General features: G+C 38.3%; 1 protein-coding gene across 10 annotated transcripts in view; it reads right to left on the reverse strand.

The window, feature by feature from the left end:
• SETD2 (SET domain containing 2, histone lysine methyltransferase) overlaps positions 1–26,535 on the reverse strand; it is a 141,756-nt gene that overhangs the window by 98,644 nt on the left and 16,577 nt on the right. For all 10 annotated transcript variants that reach the window (XR_002823134.1, XR_002823135.1, XR_002823133.1 and 7 more), the window contains exons 2-5: positions 14,738–14,753; positions 8,901–13,279; positions 6,248–6,379; positions 2,883–3,011 (exon numbers count right to left, since the gene is read on the reverse strand). Coding sequence is in view for 6 of the 10 variants with exons in the window: in XM_004368467.2 (XP_004368524.1) it covers positions 2,883–3,011; positions 6,248–6,379; positions 8,901–13,279; positions 14,738–14,753 (4,656 nt within the window). In the remaining 4 variants the exon portion in view is untranslated. The remainder of the gene's footprint in view (positions 1–2,882; positions 3,012–6,247; positions 6,380–8,900; positions 13,280–14,737; positions 14,754–26,535) is intronic.

A 26,535-nucleotide genomic window follows, 5' to 3' on the forward strand; every position in this document is an offset into this window, starting at 1 on the left:
AATCCCATTCTTTGCAGTATTATCTATGATTTGTTATGATCTACACAGTCTAATGCCTCTGCATAGTTAATAAAACACAGGTAAACATCTTTCTGTATCCTCTGCTTTCAGCCAGGATCCATCTGACATCAGCAATGATATCCCTTATTCCACGTCCTCTTCTGAATCCAGCTTCAATTTCTGACAGTTCCCTGTCAATGTACTGCTGCAACTGTTTTTGAATTATCTTCAGCATAATTTTACTTGCATGTGATATTAATAATATTTTTGTATACTTTCCACATTCCACTGGATCATCTTTCTTTGGAATGGGCACGAATACGGATCTCTTCCAGTCAGTCGGCCAGGTAGCTGTCTTCCAAATTTCTAGGCAAAGACGAGTGAGCACTTCCAGCACTGCAACCGTTTGTTGAAACATCTCAGTTGGTATTCTGTCAATTCCTATGGTCTTGTTTTTTGCCAATGCCTTCAGTGCAGCTTTAACTTCTTCCTTCAGTACTACTGGTTCCTGATCATATGCTACTTCCTGAAACAGCTGAACGTCGACCAATTCTTTCTGTTACAATGACTCTGTATTCCTTCTATCTTTTTTTGATGTTTCCTGCATCATTCAATATTTTGCCCATAGAATCCTTCAATATTGCAACTCAAGACTTGAATTTTTTCTTCAGTTCTTCCAGCTTGAGAAAGGCCAAATGTGTTTTTCCCTTTCGATTTTCTAACTCCAGGTCTTTGCACATTTCATTATACGTTGTCTTCTCGAGCCACCCTTTGAAATCTTCTGTTCAGCTCTTTTCCTTCATCATTTCTTCCCTTCACTTCAGCTACTCTACATTCAAGAGCATGTTTCAGAGTCTCTTCTCAATCCATTTGGTATTTTTTTCTTTTCTGTCTTTTTAATGACCTTTGGCTTTCTTCATGATGTCCTTGGTGTCGTGCTACAACTTGCCTGGTTTTCAGTCTTTAGTGTTCAATGCATCAAATCTACTCTTGAGATGGTCTCTAAATTCAGGTGAGATATACCAAAGCTGTACTTCGGCTCACACAGACTTGTTTTAATTTTCTTCAGCTTCAACTTGAACTTGCATATGAGCAACTCATGGTCTGTTCTGCTGTCGGCCCCTGGTCTTCTTCTGACTGATGATATTGAGCTTATTCATTGTCTCTTTCCACAGATACGGTTGATTTGATTCCTGTGTACGCCCCATCTGGCAAGGTCCACATGTACAGTTGCCGTTTGTTGTTTAAAAAAAAAAAAAAGTTATTTCCAATGGGTAAGTCACACACACGTGCATCATGCGAGAATGACAAAATTCTGTAAAAAATGTTTTGGCATAGCGCATCCAGGCATACACCATGCATGTCTCATGGCATTTCCAGAAGTGAATTTCAGCCTCACTCACCTTCATTCAACAGTACAAAAATGTTACTTTTGATCAAATTTGTATAATAAAGTTATAATGCATGGTCAAGAAGTCATGGATCAACTTTGGTAGTAACCCCAGTAATCTGAAAATAAAAAATTGAAACTGTACGTTTCCCCTGGGGCAGTTCGCAGCCAGACTTGTAGCCTATTTGCACCCTGGTAGGTCGCATCACAGCCAAGTGGAAGGTTGGGTGAAGGGTGGAGCATGGGGCTGTCATAGCTTAAGCACAGGCTGGTCCCATGGCTGGCAAGGGCCGTTCCCCGCGTGCACCAGGTCTCGTCCCAGCAAGAGATGCGCAACCCCTCTGTGCCTGTGGCTCTCATGCCCACCCCAAGATGTCTGCGTGAAAGGGAGAGTCAAACGGTCCAAGCATGGCGGGCTGGAATGTGCACGGCTATGGCGTGCTATCCTTGCCACTTGCCAGCCTTACTGGCCGTTCCGGCCCGGGGTACGCAGACCTGCAGACTTCCTGGGGCCGGCCACCTTGGCGAGGGCTATTTCAGGGTGGAAAAAGTGGTTTCTTTCTGCATTGGAGAAAGTGGTTTGCACAGCAAGGAAGGAATCCTGCTGGGAGAGGGGCTGCTTTAGAAACTCGAAGGTAGGCTGGTGAGGGTCCGCTGCTGGGAATCAAACCTCCGTGCATCAACAGGCACCAAGACAAAGACTTAACGTTAAATTCACTGGACAGAAAAAAAACAATTGAAATGGAAGTCAGCAACAGGTTAAAAAAAAAAAAAAAAACTGGTACAGGGTGCTTATGAAAATAAAGTGTGGGGGTTTGCATGGTACGCAAAAACGTATAACGTACGTGTTATTTGTGTAAAAATACAGCACATAAGAAAATTAAAGGGTTTTAGGGATATATTGAATATGGTAGAAAATAAAGTCAATGTTACGCTGCATTCCAGATGAAAAGTTACATGAGTTAGGTGGAGGGCAACATTTATTCATTCAACACATTTTTACTGAGTGTCTATGAAGTATTCTTTAATTCTCTACCTCAACTACTGTTTTCTACTTTAACGCCAACTCAGTTTTTATGTAGACTAATAGATTCTGTCCTGACTCTCTTACCTATATAGCTTCACAGGAATTCTGGGGTCTACAACAAACACTTACTAATTCCTTAGAATCAAAGGATATATAACTATCAGACTCAGACACAGACACAGACACACAGACACACAGACACACACAGACACACACAGACACACACACACACACACACAGACACACACAGACACACACACACACAGAAGAGGCTTTTTTAATTTTTTTAATTTCCTAAAAAAGTATAAATTTATCTTTTTTTTTAAATCTGGCTATGAAATGCTGATTTTGCATAATAAGCATTATTAAAACTCAGTGTAACAGAGAAATTGTTTTCCTAGAAAGTATCTAACCAAGTTCAATGACACAGAGATGAAATGAAGGTGACTGAAATAAACAACTTACGAAGGTAGATCTCTGGCTGCTCTCAAGCCCCAGCCTTTCTTTTCTGTGAGTATGACTTCCACATCTGCATGCTGTTTTCTCTGAAACCGTCTATTGGAACAATAATCCCCATTTGGACACCGAGAAGAACTGAAATGAGAAATAAGTGGAATTTAACTCTTCAAAGCAGCAAAAGAACCAAAACCATCTTTCTTAAAATGTGCTATATAACTACATGTATCTATATCTTATGGTATGACCAGCATATGTATGGCTGACCCCCAAATGAGTCTTCCTCAATTTAATTCTTTCAGTCATGATGGGAATCCTCAGAACTGAGTGTCAACATTGTTAATTCAAGAGATCATACCCACAACACAGCCTTGTCATCTGGTCATCACAAAAATGGAAGGGTTGTCTCCTACTGCCTGGGTGTCTGGGATACATTCTAGGCTGCATGTAAGCTAGTAGTACTCTGACAACTCTGCAGAGCTTAGTTATTTTCTACCCCTGCACCTTCCCTTACATTCCATTCCAAAACCCGGTGCTATTGAGTTGATTCTGACTCCTAGCGACCCTATAGGACAGAGTAGACCTGCTCCACAGGGTTTCCAAGGAGCGGCTGGTGGATTAAAACTGCTGACCTATTGGTTAGCAGCCAAGCTCTTAACCACTGCACCACCAGGGCTCCCATTCCACTCTAAGCACCATTAATTGGGTCTTTTGGATGCAGCTATTAGACCTTCATTTGGAAGAAACCAAAGTCATTATCAAACATATCCTTATTCAGAGTAAATGCAATATAAAGTGGCAAGGGTCTTCTCTCATGGACCCTACAGTAAAAATAATAAAATCAAACACTGACTGAATTCTTAATGTTCCAAAGCTGGCAGATACAAAACCTTTTAGTATTAATTTAGGCTACAATGAAAATTACACAATCATTTCCAATATATGATTATGTTATTACCAAACAAGCACTAAAAAAAATTTTTATAGAGGCTCAAAGGACAGAAGATTCACTTGAGAATGAGGTAGTCGGGGAAAGTTTTCAGGAGGTAGCAGGTTAAAGTGGAATCTCTAATGATACACAGGATATGGATAAAGAGGGGTCTGTGTGCAAAATAGGAAACAAAGTTTACTGGTGAAAGAGGAACAACACTGCTAAGGATAACTGGTAAGAAAGATGGGTTGCTGGAGGATGGAAAGGCAGTGTAAAAATCTCCTCTAATTTCACAAGGAGGAAGGAGAATCAAGATCAACAGCCCAAGGCTGATTCCTATGAGGCCAGATATGCCTCTTCTCTCCAACCTATCAATTCTTCCACAGCACTCTGTACTTCTCTGCTGCAATTTGTTGCAATGGGGTTTATTAGGGAAGTAAGAAGTTACAATTCAGGATCAGAAATGACTCAAGATACAGTTCTTCAGGACAGCCTCTTCTCAACTGTGCCTCTCCCTGGCCCTGGGCAGGGGCCTGGCCTCTGCCCTCCTCAGGCAAGTGTTACAAAGCTGTTTAGCTTTGTCAGTAAGTGCCCAGGTGCACCCCATTCCACCAGTAAGCATCAACCCAAAGGTACTCAGCATTCTCGCTTCAAAGGTCAGTGAGCCCACCACACAGCACTGCGCAGTCTCCCATCGGTCTCCTGGGTCTGCTGCCTCTGCTGCTTACTCTCTCGCACTGTCTCCAGTGTTCCAGCTCTCTCTGTCTCCTGGGTCTAGGAGGTTCTTGGCGCAGGGATCCCAGGTCCAAAGGATGCACTCCACTCCCATCTCTTCTGCTTGGTGGTCGTTAGGTCCCCCTCTGCTCTGAGATTGGCTTTCTTTGAAGCCTAGTACAATGGCAAAACTGACCGATCCCCTTGTTATGGTTCCATACACCTTATTTACATGGTCCCACCCCTGCAGGGTTCCGTGCACCTCATGTGCATTCTTAGCAGGCTGTCCAAACCCCCTGCTGCGCCACTAACACCATATTTGCATAGTCCCACCCAATCATTATGTGAGAGTCACAACTATGGCTAGAAGAGCCATACTAAGTAATTCACTACTTAATTCACTACAATATACTATGAAGGGTTCTGAATACCAAGCTAATTTTTAACCTAATCACAAGGACAACAGAGAACTATTAAAAGTTTTAAGGTGAGAATAACATGAAGAAAGAAATTCTCTACTTCATATTTGTTTAAGCAAGGTTAACAAGAAAACTCAGAGGAATACAGAGACGAGGGGCAGCAATATTAAGTTAGGAGAACAGTGCTAATCCTATGTTTCCTCTTCTCACATGTATACTGTCATCTCTACTTTTAGTTTGGATATAGGAATACCAACAATGCTTTCTCTCTTTTATTTATTCAAGGTGTACGTATTTTATTTTTGCAACACTATAACATGAGCATAAACAATAGCTGAGCTTTGAAAGAAAACATCTTAACATTAAAAATAAGGTACTTACACTATAAATCATCTTAATACTCTTTCGTATCAAAAAGAAGATACAATTTTTCAACAGACTGGTAATAAAATTTATCAAACATTTTTTAATGTAAAGATGTTTACCGTTTATAATAAAAAAATAAGAAAGCAAATGTCTATCAACAGAAGATTAATTCAATAATTATATTCTAACTATGAATAGAACACATAATGCAAGCCAAGGGAAAGGTTTAGGCAGGTCTGTATGTGTAGCTCTGCACAGTCTCTGAAATATTTAATTAAGCAGAGGGAGGGAGGGAAGCAAAGTTTGAAAAAAGTATAAATAGTAAGATTGTATTTCTATACATTAAAATAGAAAATATTTATGTTGGTAAATGCATTAAAATTTTTCTGGAAAGATACTACAAATAGAGGGATTGAGGCTTAGGAGAGGAAGACATTTCACTTTATGCCTTTTTGAAATGTTACAGTTTATCCCATTTTATGATGAAAGCTAAAAAATTACCAACATTTACCTTCCAGGACATAAACATTACAAAACAAAAAAAGAAGACTGGATAAGAATTACTAAGTTAGCATCAGTAACAGAACTGCCTTGTTTTATTCCTTGCAAGTTTTCCACCTTTGACAGGGTGCAGCAGGGAGCAGTCTTACCACTTTTCTACCACTCTCTACTAGTGGAAAATATTTGCGTTTTCCTTCTCTGACAGGTTTCCACCTTACACAGGTCCCCATTTTCAATGGTTTTACTGTATAACCACAACGCAAGGGAAATATGCATCCTTATAAACACCTGTTTCCTAATATCCATCTGGAAACGTCATTGTTTATAATATCCTCATTCATAGGCAGGAGAAAGGTTGTTTTCCTCTTCATTAGTAATTCTTTTTACATTTAAAGAAAATTTAATAAAGGATTCAGCAAAGCAAAACATTCTAATTTACTTACCATTCAATCATAAGGAGACGATTAAGACAATCTTCCCCGCATGCTATTTCACCTTGAGCTCTTTCTTCTTTAGAAAGAGGCGTACACTCACACTGCATTCGCTTAATATCCCGATGGGATTTATTCTTCTTTCTATTGGGTTTAAAATTTTATAAAAACTGGTTAAACAAATCTCCTGGTCATTGTGGAACATATATATCATCAAATATACACTAAATCCTATCAGTTTCATAATGATTCTTATAAGTCAACCATTCAAAAGGAAGAAAATATCTAATCACTAGCATTTGTGAGACTGAAAACACTAAGAATTGTATTGCAAAAAGATGAGAGAGGCACCCTAAGCCCTGGCAGGTGGAAGATGATGAGCTCAAGACTATCATTTTGGTATGCAGCTCTTCTTTCCTAGGCCATGTCAATTAAGCCTTGGATTCTGAGCAATTTCAGGTGTTAGTAGTCACACTGGGCTCAGGAGTAAAGAGGAAAACTCATGAGTTTCAAATAGTGACATAGCTGGTAATGAAAGTTACATTTCAGAATCAGTCCTCTAGAATGAACAAATAACAACTGCAGTATAAGGTTGAGGAAAAGAAGGAGGTGCTTAAAAAAAGTAAGAGTCCTGAATTACGAGTATTAACTCTTTTAATCAAATCTTTTAGAGAATCTTTCAGTAACATCACATTTGTATAAACCTTGTTTAAAACTGAATAATTAAAGGAAAAAAACAGGTAATTACAGAACAATCAGGTAAGGTTTCAGAGGGCTAAACTTTCCCAATGCAGACAAACTGACTTTGGGAGAGGAGGAAAACTGTTCAAATTTGACTGGGTTCACAAAAACCTATAGGTTAATTTGCAAAGAAAGAATGAAAATGTGATTATTTATTGGTCTTTTTTATTGAACTCTATTTTTTGACCTGTGTCCCCCACTCCCCAAAAAAGTCAAGGATGGTAGACTCAGCTCTCCTTCTTAAGAAGATCAGGGAATTAGGACTCACTCTTCAACTATCAGACAGTGAAGAAGAAGACAGCTGCTCTAAGTGGCCAACTTAATCTTCTAACTCTAATCTGCTTTAATCTTCGACATATGTTTTATATTAGTCCTAGTTTTATAAAGTATCTAAAGTGTTTGGTGATAGTTTCAACTAAGTTTGGGTAAAAAGAGTGACTCATCTAGATACACATTCATTAATGAGTATATGGATACACTCAGTCTGAAGAAAGATGACTACAGGTAAACAAAAAATACCTATTTACAAGTACTTAAAGAACTTTAACTTTGAAGAATCAGCAGCAGCTTTATTTTGTATTGCTCCAGAAGGACAGATCAGGACTATAGGGCACAGATTATTGCAGGCAGGCCTATTTTCACTAGACATAAGAAAATAATTTTCATTCATACTATTTACAATAATTTGTCTTCTTGTTGGCTCCTCAATGCCTAGCACATAACACAGAGTCAAAAATGTTGAATATATATTAATGCTTCCCACCCCAGAAAGGCCTTCCAATGACCCCGCCAACCAAATCTATGTGCACACAGTCTTATATGTATCTTAATCTCATTGCGGAATAAAGCCCAGAGGGTTCACCTGATTAATTCTATTTACATTCTTTTACTAAGACCCTTTAAATTCCATCAGTCTATTCACACAATTCCTGAAGTGTATTACTTGAAGTATTCAATATTTTGAATTTAAACCTAATTCACAACAAGATGTAAATGTAAAAGGCTCTCTACCATCATTAAAAAAAAAAATTATTTTTTAAAGGATAAACATTTGCGGAACCTAATTATTTAAAACAAAGTCTTTTACCTTATCCACAGCAGCAGATTTCTTTATTTAATAAGTTTTTGAATGCTTAAAGAGATGATGGCTAGACTGATTCACAACTGGGGGGAAATTTTCAGAAAGGTGGAGATAGGTAAGTAGGAGAACATAGGTTAAAAAAAAGAGAAGCACATTCAACATATATTTTTATTAGGAATGTAAGATGATCAAGGAGGGGTGAAAGTTAAAGCATATTGAGAAGCTCTATTCTAAATGAATGTTTCATTACTCCTAACCTCATTACATCTTGTTTTGTGTTAGGGATTTGTGACAAACCATTTTACCATTTTATTTCTAACATATTTGTTATGCTATTGCCAAATTTAATCTACTAGCAATAGACTAAAAGACTGACATAAGAAAACGATATTCTAGTCTAGTTTCTGCTTTATAAAGTACCTACAGATTCTTCATTCTGCACAGTTTTGAAAAGTATGAGGGAAAATCCAACATAACCACCTTTGTCTTCTCTAAGAGTAGACTATTTTGTTGGGGTTTTGTTTCATTATCTGTCACACTTCCACATGTAAAAGGAATTAGAGAAAAATTAGACTGGCTTAAATTATACTTTTAGAACCAAAAGATGTAATGAGACATAAAAAAAATAAATAAATAGACATCCCGTTTGGCGGGGGGGAGACTGGAGAAGGGAATCCCTGCTATCAAATCTAAATAATATCTATTTTTTAGGTTTTTAATTTATATTTTATCACACAACTGTACTTCATATGGTTAGGTTCATGCAGTCTGAACTGTTTAAAAGCTATATATTTTTAACAAAAAAAGGTTAAAAGTTGTCAAACAAGTATTAATTAGGCTTACCTTTCTGTTAAATAAACATTTTCTTCAATAAGATCAAAGTAACAAGGCATCTTCCCCTGCTTGGCACACTCCTTCCATCGCTGAGGGTCCCTGAAGTCATCCATGACACAGGAAGGTCCAACTAGTGCAGAGCCTGGGGTTGCTGCTGTCTCTCCCTGCGCTACCTCTACTCTAACTTTCTTTCTGTCCTGAAGCTCACCATCACTTTCAGAATCACTCTCCAATTCCTGCCTCCTTTTTTTAAGAGGTCCTCTATCTTTCATGTCATTTTTCTCTAAGTTTTTTGTAAGATCTTTCTTCTCATTTACAGCTAAACAGTCCTTAATGGAATTGCTGCTTATTTCAGGTGCTTGCACTGATCCCCTGTCCTTCTGCTGAATGGACAGAAGAAATTTATTTGATTGGCTTGAAAAGTGGGATCCACCACATTGATCCCAATTCTCCTCCTCTTCACGGTCATCTGTTAGGGAATCTGGTACTTGCCCTTGAATTCGGTCATACACAACTCCAGTTCCAGGAGGTCTACCTGCTGATCTTGGATCCCAGTAGCCATTACCTTGCCAGTAACTATGTGTCCCACCATACTGTTCTGCACTTTGCTGATACTTGTGTCCATCACAAGCTCCATAGCTGCTGTCAGGTTGCTGATATGTGGTAGTAGGCTTTTCTGCTTGAGAGAAGTCCCACCCTAAGTTTCTGAGCTCTTCTGATGAGTGAAAGCCATCAACTAGAGAGATCTCACAAGAGGAAGAAAAACTCAACTCCATTTTCCCCAGCCTACTATCTGGCCTGTGAGGGAAAGTAGTCTGTTGCCGAGACTTACTTGGAACATCTTCAAAATCATCAGAAGAATAAACTGGCAGTTCTTGTTGCCTAGAAGCTATTTTGACTTTTACTATTTCCTCTGAATTTGGATGACCCAGAGGGTCAGATTTCACATCTGTATGACTTGTACTATCAACCCCATCACTCTGAGGATGAACAATTTCAGGCAGGTGGTTATCCACTTGTTTTCTGCTGGACTGTGTAAAAGAGATTTCTGGGTTCTTCTCTGCTCCTTTATGAAGAAAGAACTTCTCAGTTTGAGGACAGGTTTTATTTGCCATAACTTCAAATTTTTCCTCATATGCATGTCTTCTTGACTCCAATCTCTCATCTTCCCAGTGGTCGGAACAGTGTCTGTAACTCTGACTGCTCCGAGAAGAACAAGGACTTGTTTCTTCCATAGGCAAAGTAGAATTCTTTGGCACAACCACAACAGACTGGAGACGGTTTCTTGGAATACTGCTATCATCAGAATCTGTATCTTCTGAATCACTTTCATCACTTGAACTTTCAGAAGATCCAGAATAATCTTCATGGATAGTAGACACAATTTCTGAGGCGTGGCCACTACTGTCACATTTTACGGTGTAAGTTACACCATCACTGTCTTCCATGGTTAAATTCAAATCACAAGAAGAAAATACAACTTCTGAATCATCAGAAGTACGCACATGTCTTCTTCCTCCTTCATCTAAAGAGATTTCTGATCTTCTTCTTCTATCAGGTAACCTGGAATTTCCTTCTTCTTGAGTCTCTTGCAAACACTTCTCAGACAGCCCATTATTATGCCTGTTTTCCCAGGAAGAAAATCCCCTTCTTGAATCAGGAAGGCCACTACCCACTTCTACTATTGTTTCTTCCCCTGTGTGTTTTAAAAACTCTGTGCTTGTTTTACTCATCAGCACAGCATCCAAAACTGGAGATGTGTTCTCTGCACACCGCAAGTGAGTTAAACTGTCTGCTTTTATTTCTGGTGGAAGACTCTGAAGAGATGAGGCAATACTGGAACTCCCTACAGGTTGGCATAAATCATCAAAATGATTAACAGAAGTTGAACTAGTGCTACCAACGCTCTGCTTATATTCTTCACATCCAAACTTTGAGTTCTGATCTGTCAGATTTCTATTATCACATATAACTGTTTTTGACTCCAAATGAACATTCATAAAGCTATTGGAAGAAATCTTCGTAACTGAAGGCTCAATATTTTCAGCTTCAGAATGACACAAAGAAGGGTTGCTGTCATTTGAAGTATAGTATACATCTGAATCTTTGGTTTTGCAGCAAGAAACTCTCTTATCAACTGGCTCTCTAACTACTGTTTTGGAATAATCTATCACCATAACTGGCAATGTCACGAGTTTATCTTGGTGTGGTGACACTGGAGGTTCTGTTTCTCTAAATGGGCTTTCTGACTTACTATGCTGCATGCAAGTAGCATCCAAGTCTTTTTCTTTACATCTACTAATATTCTGAAATCCATTTGATGAAAGCATGCATGCTTTGATCAAAGGGGATACCTCTGATCCAGTCACACTATCATCAGAAGACATTAAAAGAGTCTCAGTTTTAGAAGTGCAAAATGTTGCCAAATCAGATTCTGCTCCAGGAGATCCATTTATATTTAGTTCTATGGGATGATAAGTTCTTAATTGATCATACTTCCCTTTAGACAAAGAGTCTAATTCCTTAATACTATCATGGCTATCATGTCCTATAAATTCAGACTTAAAAATAAGTGATTCATCTAGCTTTTTAAAAGTAGGTGAATCCTTTAACTGATTTGATGGTGATGGAGACCCGGTCTTTTCTCTTTCAGGAATTTTATTAATCATTCTTAATTCACTACCTTTTGAACAAGGAGTCTGTAAACTAAAAGAATGAGATTGTTTGATTCCCTCATTTAATTCTGTACAACAGAAAGAATTTTTAAATTTATCAGACTTGGGTATAGGTTTTGAAGGGGTAACTTTATAACGAGAAGCACTGTTATCATGCTTAGAATATGATGACCCCCGTCGGAATCCCACATCATTAGAGGGAGAACAACACCTTTTCAAAACTTCATTTTCTGAAGTCCTTTTGGATTCTCTCTCTAGTTTTGAAGAATATTTTCCTCTTTTCTCTGTCTCTATGTACGAGGACTCAGTTTTGCAGTCCCGATCAGATTTAGAATAGGATGATGATGTCCTTAGGTCTCTGTAAGAGGAGGAATGAGATGAGGTACGCCTTGAGTATGTCCTCTTATACTCATCTTCTGAGTCAGAACTCTCTCTTGCCCTGTTCTCTGTATATGGCCGAGAATAGCGTGTCCTCTCTCGATAAGGGGAGTTCCTATGGTAGCGACGATCAGAATCGTAATAATGGGATCGTTCTGATCGAGAATAGGATAAACTAGTTCTAGAGCTTCTGTCAGATCTAGAACGAGACCTGCTCCGCCTTCGCTCTCTGTCTGATCTACATCGGGAAGATATATACCGAGTATCTCTTTCAAGTTTTGAGTAGCTAAAATATTTATCATCTCTCTCTGTTTTAGATCGTGAAGATTTCCCTAAATCCTCACTTTTCAAAGGTGCTAAGCTCTTTTTTGCATCTCTTTCCTTTTCAACGCTTGCTGAAAATTTTAAATCATGTGACCTCTGACTTGAGGAAGTCCGTACAGAATCTTCATCAGATTCTGAACCAAGAAAGGTGCCCTCAGACTGTAAAGATTTCTTCTTAGAACCTGTTTTCTTAGAGCCTAGACTACTTCTAGAACTATCTGGAATTTCTTCTTCCTTCCCAATATGGGAATCTCCTTTTTGTGAGGGAATATTTGCTTGCTCATTCAAATTTTGAGTTATGTGTTCTTCTGAACTATTAGATACAGCGTCCTGCTTAGTGTCCACTTCTAAAGATTCTGATACAACTGAAACTGGTGGTTCTTTCAGGGCTCTAACTGTTACATCTACTGGTGAGGGCACTGGTGCTGTCATCAGAACTGTTACTGGTGCATGTGGCAAGGCCACTGGCTCTGTTACTGGCGCTGGTGGTGAGGGTGTTGTGGCTTGGGGAGGTGGAGGTGGTGGAGGTGGAGATGGGGGTGGTGAGTCGACAGTTGTCGATTCTGCTATAACTGCTGGTAATGGTACTGTGGGAGGAGGTGGAGATGTTACTGCTGTGGTAGCAGCCAGCAGTGGCCTGGATGTTACGTGAAGTAGATGTTTTTTGAAATGAATTTTTCCCAATTCCACCCTTGATTTTGGTAGGGAAGATTCTTCTGTAGTAGATAAAGTATCTCCAATGTCCACTTTAATTTTAGGGGTCGAATCTGCTTGAAGAGGTATAGCCGGGGAGTTTGGAGTATCATTTTGCTTTTCATTTCCAAGTGCAGTCAGAAATCTATTCTGTAAAGTTTTCTTTGTAAGGCTGAAGCTGAATGACACCTTCTGTCGTCCCTGTTCCTCCAAATTAACTTTTGTCTTGGTGCCTTTGGGCAAAAATCGACTAGAAGCAACACCTTTGAAAATTGGTCCTTTGATGAAACCTGTTTTCTGCACATTTTCAATCTTTGCCTATAAATGAACAAAACAAGCAGTTAATACTACAGCAAACAGTTACTTTCAAATGGCTGGCATCACAGTTTAAAATGTTTATCAGTTAGGGAAATGAGAAATGTATGACAAATGTATGAATTCTACTAAGCTGCATAAGAATCTTTTTTTAATTCCTTATTATACAAAGTTTTTGAATACACTCAAAATTATAGAAAACAGTATTAAAAAACCCTAAGTACTCACCCTCCACTTCAATAGTACTAGTAATTTTCCATTCTTATTTCGCACATAAAAAAAATTTATCCAGTTTTATAACTGTTTTCCAGATAGAATTTTTAATAAAAATAAAAACACTGATGTGCATTTTATGATACAAACAAAAGGATATGTGCAGAGAGGGCAATAGGTAACATCACAGTACTGAAAAGTTTATTCTTGTGCTCTGTCTGGAGAAAAAAACACACCTGAAGTCATCAAAACCACTGTTTTCCTCGCATCACATAGAATTACTTGGGTGATTGGTAAAAATACAGATTTGCGATCCACACCCCAGGGAATCAATAGGTCTAAGAGTGAGGCAAGAAAGATTTTTATTTTGTAAACAAGCACCCAAGGCAATACTGATGGACTTCCCAGGTTTGGGAAACCGCGGTATAGAGCAGCTTCTCACCTCATCCATTTTACAGATGAGGTAACCAAATGAGGACCAGACCATCTGCCTTCCTGGAAAGTATTCTTCCCTGGCACACTGCTGTTATTTTTGCCTAGACCCCACAGACTCAGGCACTGCTAATTTATAGTCTGACACTACTATATAAACAACACTTACAAAGTATATATCTAAGAAAAAAAACTACTCCCTCCATTATATGCCAAACCACCGAAGGCTTTAGAAGTTAAAAGTACAGCCCAGGTGTAGAGAAAACATCAGAAAAATCTACAGCAACAAATTCAAGTCTAAATTTAAGATGATACACTTGCAATCTGCAAGATTTTCTAATTGATGTTCTTTGGCTGTTTAAGAGAAGTTTTCCCCTCCAACCTGATGAAATCTACAATCAGTTTTCAAAATTACACAGTAGCCATTCAAGAAGGAAAGTAAATGCTTTCACATATATTATCTTAGAATAGTAGTTCTCAAATACTTTAAGAAACAGAGTCCACCTTTCAAATTAACTCTTACATGGAAGCTCAATAAATAAAAACAGGTAAAAGCTGTCCCTAGAGTTTCCAGCTTCCTCTACCTTCCTTAAAGCTCTTGAAGCTCGAAGTTTAAAAACCATTTTCTTGAGATCACACAACATCCCTCACTGGAATAAATTACTGTAGACCCAAAAACAATATTAAGCAAAAAACATTACTTCATTTCACATTCAAAATAATAGTTAAACTTTGCATGTTTTCAGTTTTTACATAATCTCAAAAACGTATTCGGAGATCAATTCCATAATCACTGAATAACTAAATTATACTTACCTCATTTTCTTCTTCTCTATTGCCATTCAGCCAAGAAAGCATGCAAAAGAATAAAAAGAAATCATAAATACTTAGTACTGATTGAAATGAATGTTGTTTTGTTGTTGTTTTTATTACTAAATCTTAGGATATCTGCTAGCTACAGGTTTATTCTATACGGACTGCCCACTCCTTCATAGCCTCAGTGACATCCGAGGCCACTTATTGAAGATAATGCCATGTACTGTGCTAGCTGCTGGAGATCAAAGGTGAATAAGGTAGAGTGCCTGTCCTTTAAGGAGCTTACAGTTTCCTGTAAGTTACAAAATGCAATTTTGTTACAAGAGTAATTCCAACATAATGGAGTAAATATAAGGATAAAAATATGTAATGTGTAGCAGCAAAGAGGAAGATAAGTAACTCAGCCTAGTGAGAGTTTAGGTACATCAAGGAAACCTTCCTAAAATAGATTAGAGTATGTTCACGGGGAGATTGTGGGCAAAGGCACAGAGAATGAAATATATAACGGTAAGTATAAGGAAACTATAAGTAGTTCAATAAGTCAGGTTTCTCATGAGGAGAAATATGTTTTATCTTATGGATCAGTGGTTCTCAATCTTTTTTGGTATCCATTCAACAATCTTTTTTGGTATCCATTCAACAACCCCTTTGCTGAATGCAAGGCATACATTCTGCTCTACAACAGTGTGTGGTTCTCTGAGCTCATGTTTTTGTTTTGTTTTTTTAAAAAACAAAGGTAAACACACAGTGTCGTAAAGAATCAAAGCCAAAAGTCTGGTGTACACCAGTGCACCAAGGAATACTGAGAAACCATCTGCCTGGAGAAAGCGAAGCCACAAGAGGGACTTAGGCTAGATTTATATATTAACCAGGTCGCTCTGTAGGCTACGAGGCAAGAATGGAGTACAACGAACTATTTTATAGGAGCTGGTTGAATGGACATGGGAAATCAGGGGTGGAAAGGAGGAGTGTGTTGTCACAGTATGGGGAGAGCAATTAGGGTCACATAACAATGTATGTATAAATTTTTGTATGAAGGAAAAAAAACAAAGAATGGAGTACAGCAAACTATTTTAAATGCCCCTTAAAACAAATGTACAAAAACTCTTTCCCCAAATACAGACCTGACTTCATCATAATTCAGTTCACTCACCAGTGCCTGTGGTCGGCATCCAGTACCAAGTGATGAAGGAAAAAGTCACCAATACGTGGGTGAGATCTGAAGTAGCACCAAGGTTAAACACTCTCTTCTATTCCAAAATTAGTACAAATCTCAGATATAATCTTAGAATTACTGTATTGCACTAACTCTATGATGTACATTTTCCCCACATATAATACCTCTGAAATACCTCTGAAATCAGGATACATTGTACTATCAATGGCATCATAATTTAATTGGCAGTTTTTTCCTTTCTTACTGGTTCATAAAATAATGGTAACCTTACAGCCTATGGCATATTAGATTTGATTTAAATTAGCACCATCTAAAATTTCTGAAGAACAGGAAGTTGCCAGAAAATGTCCAAGCATTCAGGGTAACTATCATTCACATTTGTAATTTGGGGGGAGGAGGGAATAAAGGTCCATTTCAGAAATCAGAGATGGCATGACATTTCCCAGAACTTAATAATAAAATAAGATGTTTATAATAAAAGGAATATAAGCACATAACAGAAAATCTGGAGGAAAATATCAAAGTTTTCTCATCATAAAAGCACTGATGGCAATACATGAATGAGACTGCACATTCTCCCAAAAATTTTGTGTGCATGTATGAGCACCTCACCCTATACCATAAACCAAGCTGGTGAGCAAACAAGGTGTTTAGATCACAGAAAAAGTACGAAATCATTAAACAGATGGAGGAGAGGGTGATCGCGAGAAAGAGATATACAGGCAAGTGAAGATACAGCTAAATTTCAAAATAAAGCAAGCATATCCTTTATGGCCTCAGTTGTTCTCTGACATCATTAGTTGAAAGTTGGGGGAGGGAGGCAGGATAAAAGACTTAAAGAAAACTCAAGTATGGGGAACAGAAAATGAAGCAGATAGATAACTATATGGACTGTAATCCTCAATGCTGCCACCGAAAGTTGGACATTACCAACTTATAATGGAGCTCATCAGCACAGTTATTCTACTTCTGTTGACAGCATTAAGCAAGCTATCCAGAAGAAATAACAGAGAAAACAGCTGGTGAGTTAAGATGTGAGGGACAAGAGGAATAGAAGGATTGAGAGAACTGAAGGCACTGCTAAAGTTAAAACAACCGAGAAAGAAGAGAGGTTAAAAAAGTGGGTAAGGTGGAAGAACTGAAAATTATGGTCAGAGTAGTATTTTACAGTTGGGGTACAATTCCAGGAGATGACAAGACCTGGGTGTGGCCATGGAGTAGACTGTTGCAGCAAAAAGGGACCAAGGCCTTTTTGAAGAGGTTAATGAAATTATGAGGCTACAATTACTAGCAGGAATCAGCCACAAATGTTTTCAGCAAAAGAACACCTATTTAAGTAAATAATATCAGGATAGATTCTCTGATCAAAGAAGAGAGTTTCTGAAGGAAGGCTGATGGAAGAAGAGTATGGCAAGAGTATTAAGTCCCTTGTACCTCCTGCCATGAAAAACAAGGAAGTGTGGGAAAACAGACACTTAACACAAGATGTGTTGTTTTTTTCTTTTGATAATCTACTAGAGAAGAAATATCAGAGGAATACAGCAGTCACTACAGGAATACAGAGGAATACAGCAGTCACTACAGGAATACAGAGGAATACAGCAGTCACTACACGAATACAGAGGAATACAGCAGTCACACAAAAAAAGTATAACAGGCAGATCTGCAGCTTGCTGAAGAACTGCATTCAAAGAATGTAAATTAATCCATGCCAACGTGACGACATATGTGGAAAAAGACTTGGTGAAGAGTTTGTCACAGCAAGCTCAAAGAATGGCATGACTATTAAAATCAACCAACCAATCAATCTCTCAGGGTAGGACACCAGAAGTAAGGCTTTCAAAGGGAGGCCTGTTATGAGAGAGATTTGGCCATATTGAGAATATTCATAAATATCAACAAGTTGGAATCTGTTCTGGCTATCATGTCACATAGGAACTGGTTAAAGTTAAATGGAAGTGTCTTTATTTACCCTGGAAAAAAGAAGATTTAAGGACTATTGTGGTTGATTTCAAAATATCAGAAAGCTATCCTTATAAATTTTGTGCTATTCCAAAAGTAAGAACTGTGACTAGTCGACAGAAGTTACAGAACGACAGCTTTTTGGCTCATTTTAAGTTAAAATGTTTTTAATTAGTTTTTTCATTTTTATAATACAAAGAGATATACAACAAAAATAGGCTCCTCTTCTCACAAGCAATTAAGTTTGCACAGTCTTCCAAAAATTTTGAGTGTGTATTATGAGCATATATAACTCTTTTTAAGGAGAAAACAGACACAACACAGTGGAAAAATATCTTTCTGCATCTTATTTTTCTCTACGCAAAGTCTTGGAGATCACTCCATATCAGCATATATAGATGTAGTTCCAGTTATAGTTCTACCAGCATAATAGCTTTCCATGTTTTAAACTCGTTGGTATTTTCATGTTCTGGGAAGTGTTTTTTCAGGTCCTTTGCCAATCACTTATCTATCAGGCTGTTGATCTTTCTTACTGATTTATAAAAACTAGATGTGAGGATCTACAACTGGAATGTGTCACCATACAGGATACTTAAGTTTCCTTGTTACCAGAAATATTTAAGAAGAACCTGAGTGCAAACTTACCTGAGACAGAGAGAATTTCTGTCCTAGATAGAAAGCTGTGAGGCCCTTGAAGGTCCCACTTCAGGTCTTCGATTCACTGAATTTCCTAAGACACAACTCAAACAGCATTTGACTTTGTCTTGATCTTAATAAGGATTTTAATAAGACTTCAAAGATTCACTCCTACTTTATCTTTAAGGATTTCTTACTAAAACTCAAATACCTCTGAGACACAATACATACTTAAAGGCATTGTTTCTCACATTTGAGTAATGTATGAGCCTCTTTTAAGGGGAGAAAAAAAATTCAGACACCCAAGAACAGATCCCAGTTTAAGAAAACTGATTTAATAAACTAAAACTAGTCTATTTAAAGCTGGAGTATTTGGGAATTATGTGAGTTTTTTGTTTGTTTTTTGTTTCTACGTTTTTCACATTTGATTATCTTAAATTTAAAAAATAATTTTAATTTTGAAATAATTTCAGACTTACATAATTCCCAACCCTTTAGAACATGCGGACCCTTGGAGACCCTAACGCCTCAGTTTGAGAAACCCTACCTCTAGTCTTTCTAAATACTCTAGCAGGCACTGATCATTCAAACAGGACAAGGGGATGCTGCGTGGTTTAAAGTCAGGAAAGGTGTGTGTCAGGGTTGTATCCTTTCACCATACTTATTCAATCTGTATGCTGAGCAAATAATCCGAGAAGCTGGACTATATGAAGAAGAACAGCATCAGGCTTGGAAGAAGACTCATTAACAACCTACGATATGCAGATGACACAACCTTGCTTGCTGAAAGTGAAGAGGACTTGAAGCACTTACTGATGAAGATCAAAGACCACAGCCTTCAGTATGGATTGCATCTCAACACAAAGAAAACAAAAATCCTCACAACTGGGCAGATAAACAACATCATGATAAACAGGGAAAGACTATAGTTGCCAAGGGCTTCATTCTACTTCCATCCACAATCAACATCCATGGGAGCAGCAGTGAAGAAATCAAATGACATTTATTTCCACTGGGCAAATCTGCTGCAAAAGACCTCTTTAAAGTGTTAAAAAGCAAACATGTCACTTTGAGGACTAAGGTGCGCTTGACCCAAGCCATGGTACTTTCAATCACCTCATACGCATGTGAAAGGTGGACAATAAATAAGGAAGACCAGAGAAGAATTGATGCCTTTGAACTATGGTGTTGGCAAAGAAAACTGAATATACCATGGACTGCCAGAAGAAAGAACAAATCTGTCTTGGAAGAAGTAACAGCTGGAATGCTCCTTGGAAGCAAGGATGGCAAGACTTCACCTTATGTACTTTCGACATGTTATCAGAAGGGACCGGTCCCTGGAGAAGGACATCGACATGTTATCAGAAGGGACCGGTCCCTGGAGAAGGACATCATGCTTGGTAAATTAGAGAGTCAGTGAAAAAGAGGAAGACCCCCAACAAGATGGACTGACATAGCAGCTGCAATGATGGGTTCACGCATAACAACGATTGTGAGGATGGCACAGGACCTGGCAGTGTTTCATTCTGTTGTATATAGGATCGCTATGAGTCAGAATCAACTCGACGGCACCTAACTACAACAATAGCCATTAACAAAGGAGCCCTGTTTAAGAGGTTGGTTCCTAACCAAAAGTTGGAGCTCCAAAGGAGAAAAAACCTGGCAATGAATCAGAATCAACTCGGCAGCAACAACAGGCTCTGGTGAGAATAAGCTAGATAAAAACTAGGACACTCTATAATGGAATACAAGATTACAGGGGCAAAGGGTATTATAAAGAAGAGAAAATGCAAAGACAAGAGAGGAGAATTGGTTGATAACAAAAGAAAGGAAGCCACCAATGACAAACTGAAGACTATTTCATAACACTGCTTTATAACAAATCCTAGCCCAGTTACACTCAAGTAATAAGTACTCTGAGCACTTTAGAAGAAAGGGTGCTTGCAGCACCATGCCTCGAGTAAGACAGAGTCATGAGGAAATACTGGTAGGGAAGCTTTCTCAAGTACTAAGTAATTATCTCCGCCGTTAGGAAAGAAGTGGAATTTCACAGCTCTAGCTAACCACTGGAATCTCGCTCCCATTTTAGGTTTTAAATTTTTGCCCTGATCCCCAGAAAGCACACATGAAAACCTCTGTTGTGGGAAAAAAATTCAGAAAGAATGGGCTGAAGTCATCCATCTTTTGACTTCTAGACATTTAAGCACCTATAAAATCATATACTGACAACTTAAAATGCCTCCGGTCTTCAATGACATGGAAACATTCATCAGAGAAAAAGTCTTCGTAACTAAAACTTTCACCACAAAAGGTCACATCAACCTAGCTTACTGCTTGACCTGTAGCCATACACATTTGCCAATCCCTTCTAAACAAAATGGAGCCCTGGTGATGCAGCAGTTAAGCATTTGGTTGCTAACCAAAAGGTTGGCAGTTTGAATCCACCAGCTGCTCCTTGGAAACCATATTGGGAAGTTCTACTCTGTCCCATAGGGTCGTTATGAGCCGGAATAGACTCCACCGCAACGAGTTTGGTTTTTTATTTTTATTTTTTCCCCTAAATGAGTTAACCCTCTGTAAGCCAGAGTTTCAGTGGGAAATGGGTGTCCGAGCCAACTGTCATGTGTGAGCTCGGTTTAAAGCCAATGTAAAGACCACGTCAGAAACTATCTTTCAATAACACCCAACCACACTGACTGCCCAATGACATATTTTACAAAGGCAAGACTGTTAACTATAACTCTCAGCTCTCATATCAAGCAAGGCTATTTGTTCAACAATTATTTGTTAAAGGTCTACCCCTCTGAAGGGTACTGCTAGGTCTGTGAAGGCAAGATGTCAAGTTTACAGTCCCTATCCCACCAGGAATTTTACAGTTTACTTGAAGTAATATGTCATAGAGGTATACCAAATAAGTACAAAACAAATAAGTAATAATTGCCATAGGTGAAAAAGTAGGAGATTTTCCTTTTAATTTTTTGTTTTTGGCTCAACCTAGTCTCAATTTCCTGATCTGCTTTCTCAAAGCACATATTCTTTAGTATATTCCTTTGCTTATTATGGTTAAAAAGTAAAACAGCAAAAGATCAGACTTTGAAGATACCTAGATAGGAATCCTATCTCTGCCATTTACTAACTCTGTCTATAGCTATGTCACTCAATTCCCTTTCCTACTCTCCCAGATGCCTATTTCACACAATCCACTCCCCTCTTTTTCCATCATCTCCCTGACCACTCTCAGTTGATGATCCCACCACTTGTATTCAGTCTCCTATCCTCCTGCCTTCTCAAGGACCTCCTTTTCCTATTTATTCCCTCTCCTCTATAGTCTTTCCCTCTCTGCTAGTTCACTCTCATTAGTCAGAGCTACCTCACCCTAAAAGGGGAGGGGAAGGATCACCAGTAACCAACATCTTAAAGCCGAAAGTCAATTTTACTGTCTTCATACTCTGCCATTCAGAACGCTAAATACATTGATAGCTACTGTTCTACTGCTGTTGCTTCTTTTTTTTTTTTTTAACCATCCTTCTTGAAATACTTTCTTTTCTAAGCTTTCATGGACTACACTCCAGTTTTTCCTCCTACTGTTATCAGCTACTCCTCCTTTATCTTCTTTGTTGGCTCTTCCTACTTCACACATTGGAGTGCCCAAGCACTCAGTCCCTGCTTTGCCGTCTTCTCTCCTCCATCTATCCTATTTTCCACCTAAGTGATCTCATCAAGATTCATGACTTTAAGTATCATTTATACACTGGTGATTTCCATAATTCCAAACCCAACCTCTCTGAGCTTATTTATCCAGCTGCTCAATGGACATCTCCATCTGGATGTCTCACATTTATCTCAAATATATAACATGGTCAAAATAGAACTAATGATTATCACCCACACACACATACACCAAATTCAGTCTTCCCCCAAGTCTTTCACATAGTGTTTTAAATAGTACTATCATTTATTCAACTGCTCAGACCAAAAACTCACTCACTCATTCTTTATTTTTCTCCCTCCACTCATAGCCCATGTCTAACCTATCAACAAAAGGACAACTTCTAAAACATACCCCAAATATGATCACTTCTCCTCTGCTATTAGTCCAAGCAACTAATCTCTCTCAGCTCCTAACATGTCTCATTACCACTACTTTTGTTCCCTAGAATCAATTTTTTAGGTAACAGCCAGATGATCTTTCAAAAGCATAAATCAGAATATGCACATACTTGCTTACCTTAGTGGTAAGGCTTACCACTGCAATGGGAATAAAAATTTAATTCCTTACCACGACCTACAAGCCTCTTTGTGACCTGACCATACCACTTTCCTTCCTTCTCATTCCCTAGGTTCCAGCCATACTAGCCTTCTTTCTGTCCCTCAAACGTTCCAAGCTCATTTCTGGCTGAGAGCCCTTTCACCTGCTATTCCTTTTTCTTAGGAATACTATTCCCCCTAGATCTTTGCCAGACCATCCCTTCTCAACAATCATGCTGTTGTTAGCTGCCGTTGAGTCAATTCCGATTCATAGCAACCCCATGTGACAGAACAGAACTGTCCAATAGGGTTTTCTAGGCTGTAATCTTTACAAGGGCAGATAGCCGGGTCTTCTCTGCAGAGCTGTTGGGTGGGTTCAAACTGCCAACCTTTCAGTTAGCAGCCAAGCGTTTAACCATTGTGCCATCAGAGCTCCTTCTCAAATGCTATCTCCTCTGAGATCCTCCATCAGGGCTCCTTCTCAAATGCTATTTCCTCTGATATCCCCCAGCATTCTATCTTACAGTAGCTTATTTTATTCTTAGCATTTATCAATCTGGAGATTTTGTCTCCCATTAGAAAAAAAGCTCCTTTAGGGTAGAGATTTGGTCTGTTTTGTTCACAGCTACATTTAAGTGCCAAAAACACTTCTTAGAACATAGGAGGTACTCAGTAAACATTTAAGTGACATCATTCCCATTTTTCTATCTAGCTAAGCTTGATTTACACTACTCAAAAAGAATCTCAATAGTATGAGGGGACTATTATAGATTAACAGAGATTTGAGATCTGGTAATCAAATGCTCATTTAGATCCTAATTAAAAAAAAAAAAAAAAGAACAGCAACTGGGTACTAAAAAACATTAAGGATGTACTGTTAATTAGGTGTGATAATGGTATTGGTATTGTGGTTACGTTTTTTTAAAAGTCTTTATTTCTTGGAGGTATAACTGCAGTATTTAAGAATGAAATGATTGTTTATCTGGAAGGCTTTAAAATAGTTCAACAACAACAAAAAAAAAAGAGGGAAAGATAAAACTAGAATGGCAAACCGTTAATAAGTGTTGAAGCTGGATGAGTACATGGGAGGGAGGGGAAAGAGGGTATTCATTATACTATTGTCTCAACTTTTGTGAATGCTTGAAATTTTTCATAATAATAATTTTAAGAAGGCTGTTCAACTGCAGTATGAAAGAGGGTAACAAATTCCCAACAAGTATAAAGCATGAGGACAGACGATGTGTGCATAAGAAGCAAGCAGGAGGGTGGTCAGAAATATGCTAGGAAACTGTATGTATCCCTGTTGCCATCAAATTACCCATGCCTCCCCAAAACCAGGGCCCATGCACCTGGCTGTGGCTGAGCATTAATCCCTTGACCCAAGCAGAAGTAATCACCAGGAGTCACTTACCTGATTTAGATTTTATTTTCATGGTTATAAGAATTTCACTTTCCAACATCAAAATAAACAAAAAAAATTTTTAATTACAAATCTGTAACCACAGTAAATATTCTGCTACGATGGAAAGTATTTTCTACAAATTAACATCTGTCAATTAGCATCAACAGGTAGTTGTATTTAGGGTCATTTAATTTGAAAGACTCAAAGTGAGAAACTTAAAAAAAAAAAAACGCAGCAGAAGTACATATAGAACTATTTTATGGTCAGGAAGGAGAAAAATATTTAAATTCTGAAAATTTACATTCATTTTTCACCCATTTACCAGTCTTTCAGAATAAGGCATCACAGTGCTAATTTTTCATTTCCTAAAAATATCTTTTCCGTTTTTACAGTAAACAGGAAATCAAAATTTTATACATTGGTTTTCCAGATTAGAAACCTGATTCCAATTTCTACTTCCATACACTAAATTCCAGATAACAAAATTTTACCTAAAAGGAACTCAAAGCTGCAAGTATTGATATGTGGCCTACTGATCTTTTTAGTTTCTGTGAGTATATTCATATAAAGTGAGTCGACCTATAAAACAGAATTTTATCAGAACTGTCAACCCATGGTTTGCTTGTTTGTTTTATATTTCAAATGTGAAATTATATTATACTAGGATACAGGAAAATATAGTTGGTCCACAGGCCTAGCAGTCAAGTCCTGAGCCACTTAATCACAGAGCGAAGTACCATCAATAGCTCACTAACCCATTGCCGTGGAGTCGATTTCAACTCATAGTGACCCTATAGGACAGAGCAGAATTGCCCCAGAGGATTTCCAAGGAGCAGCTGGTGGATTCAAACTGCTGACCCTTTGGTTAGCAGCTGAGCTCTTAACCACTGTGCCAGCAGGGCTCCCAACAGCTCACTAGAGGAAGCCAAATCTGATGCTCTATGACAAAGAACTATTAAAAGCTGACAAGGTATTTGTATACCTCAGAGAAACAACACAGGGTAAAGTGACAGAAGGACTATGACTTGGAATTAACAAGGGTCAAACTGGGCAGCTGGTTTCTTGCTTGCATCTACACTGGTGAGAACACTGAAAATGAAAGCTGGTAATATGTAAACACCAAAACTTGTTGTTAGTGGTCATTGGGTCAATTCAGACTCATTGCAACCCCATGTGTGCAGAGTAGAACTGCCCCATAGGATTTCCAAGGCTATAAATCTTACAGAAACAGATTGCTATATCTTTCTCCCTCAGAGCAGCTGGTGTGTTCAAACCACCGAACTTTCAGTTCGCAGCCGAGCACTTTAATCACTGTGCCACCAGGGCTCCTTGGCACATAGCTAGCGCTCTATAAACTTTTATTATATATTTGTAAAGATTCTTCGATCAACAACCGTCTTCACTATTAGAAAATAAGCTCCACAACAGCAAGGGCCTTACTCACCTTGCATATCCCCAGCGTCTTGGCACTGATTAGGCATACCGTAAATAATTTTGAGAAATGGAGGTAGATGAATGGAAGAGAGAGACTGAGGACAGTGACAAAGATATGGAGGTAGCCACAGAGAGAAAAAGGCAGTTAAGACTCAAGTGTGGTCTACAGGCCAGTGACAGTCTGATAACAGTTTGTTACTTACCCACAGTACAAAAATTGAGACTAAAGAGTTTAGAAACTTTTATTTGAAGAGGTCCCTGGGTGGCGCAAACTGTTTGCTCTCAGCTACTAACGTAAAGGTTGGCAGTTTGAACTCACCCAGCGGCCCTGCAAAAGAAAGGCCTGGTGAACTGCTTCTGTACAGATTACAGTCAAAACACTATGAAACTGTTACTACTCTGTAACGCATGGGTCACCATGAGTCGGAATCGATTTGAAGGCAATGGGTATGCTTTTGGGTTTTTTTTATAGTGATTTGACCTTGACCACTGATCATTGGGTTTATATTTTTTTAAGCTTTTTATTTTGAGATAATTATAAATTCACAGGAAGTTACAAAAATAGCAGAGTCCATGCACCCTTCACCCAGCTACCACTCAATGGTGATATCTTTTATAGCTGTAGTACAATATCAAAACCAGGAATTTGACGTTATCATTAACTACAAATCTCATTCACCATTTTTTTAAACCTACATTCATATTTATTTGTGCATGTGTGTGAGTTCTATGTAATTTTACCTTCTGTATTGATTCATATAACTGCCACCACAATCAAGATACATAACTGCTCATCATCAGGCTTATGTTTTAGATGTGTAAATTTTTCACTTCACGTTTTCTAGTACAGGCATTCTCTTGACTTATGACATATTCTAGTTACGACAAACTGTACTTCCAACATCCCGCTTTTTGTTTTTTTCTTTTTACATCTTATCA

Source organism: Trichechus manatus, unplaced genomic scaffold (genome assembly GCF_000243295.1).
Source record: "Trichechus manatus latirostris isolate Lorelei unplaced genomic scaffold, TriManLat1.0 scaffold00001, whole genome shotgun sequence".
Taxonomy (NCBI): domain Eukaryota; kingdom Metazoa; phylum Chordata; class Mammalia; order Sirenia; family Trichechidae; genus Trichechus; species Trichechus manatus.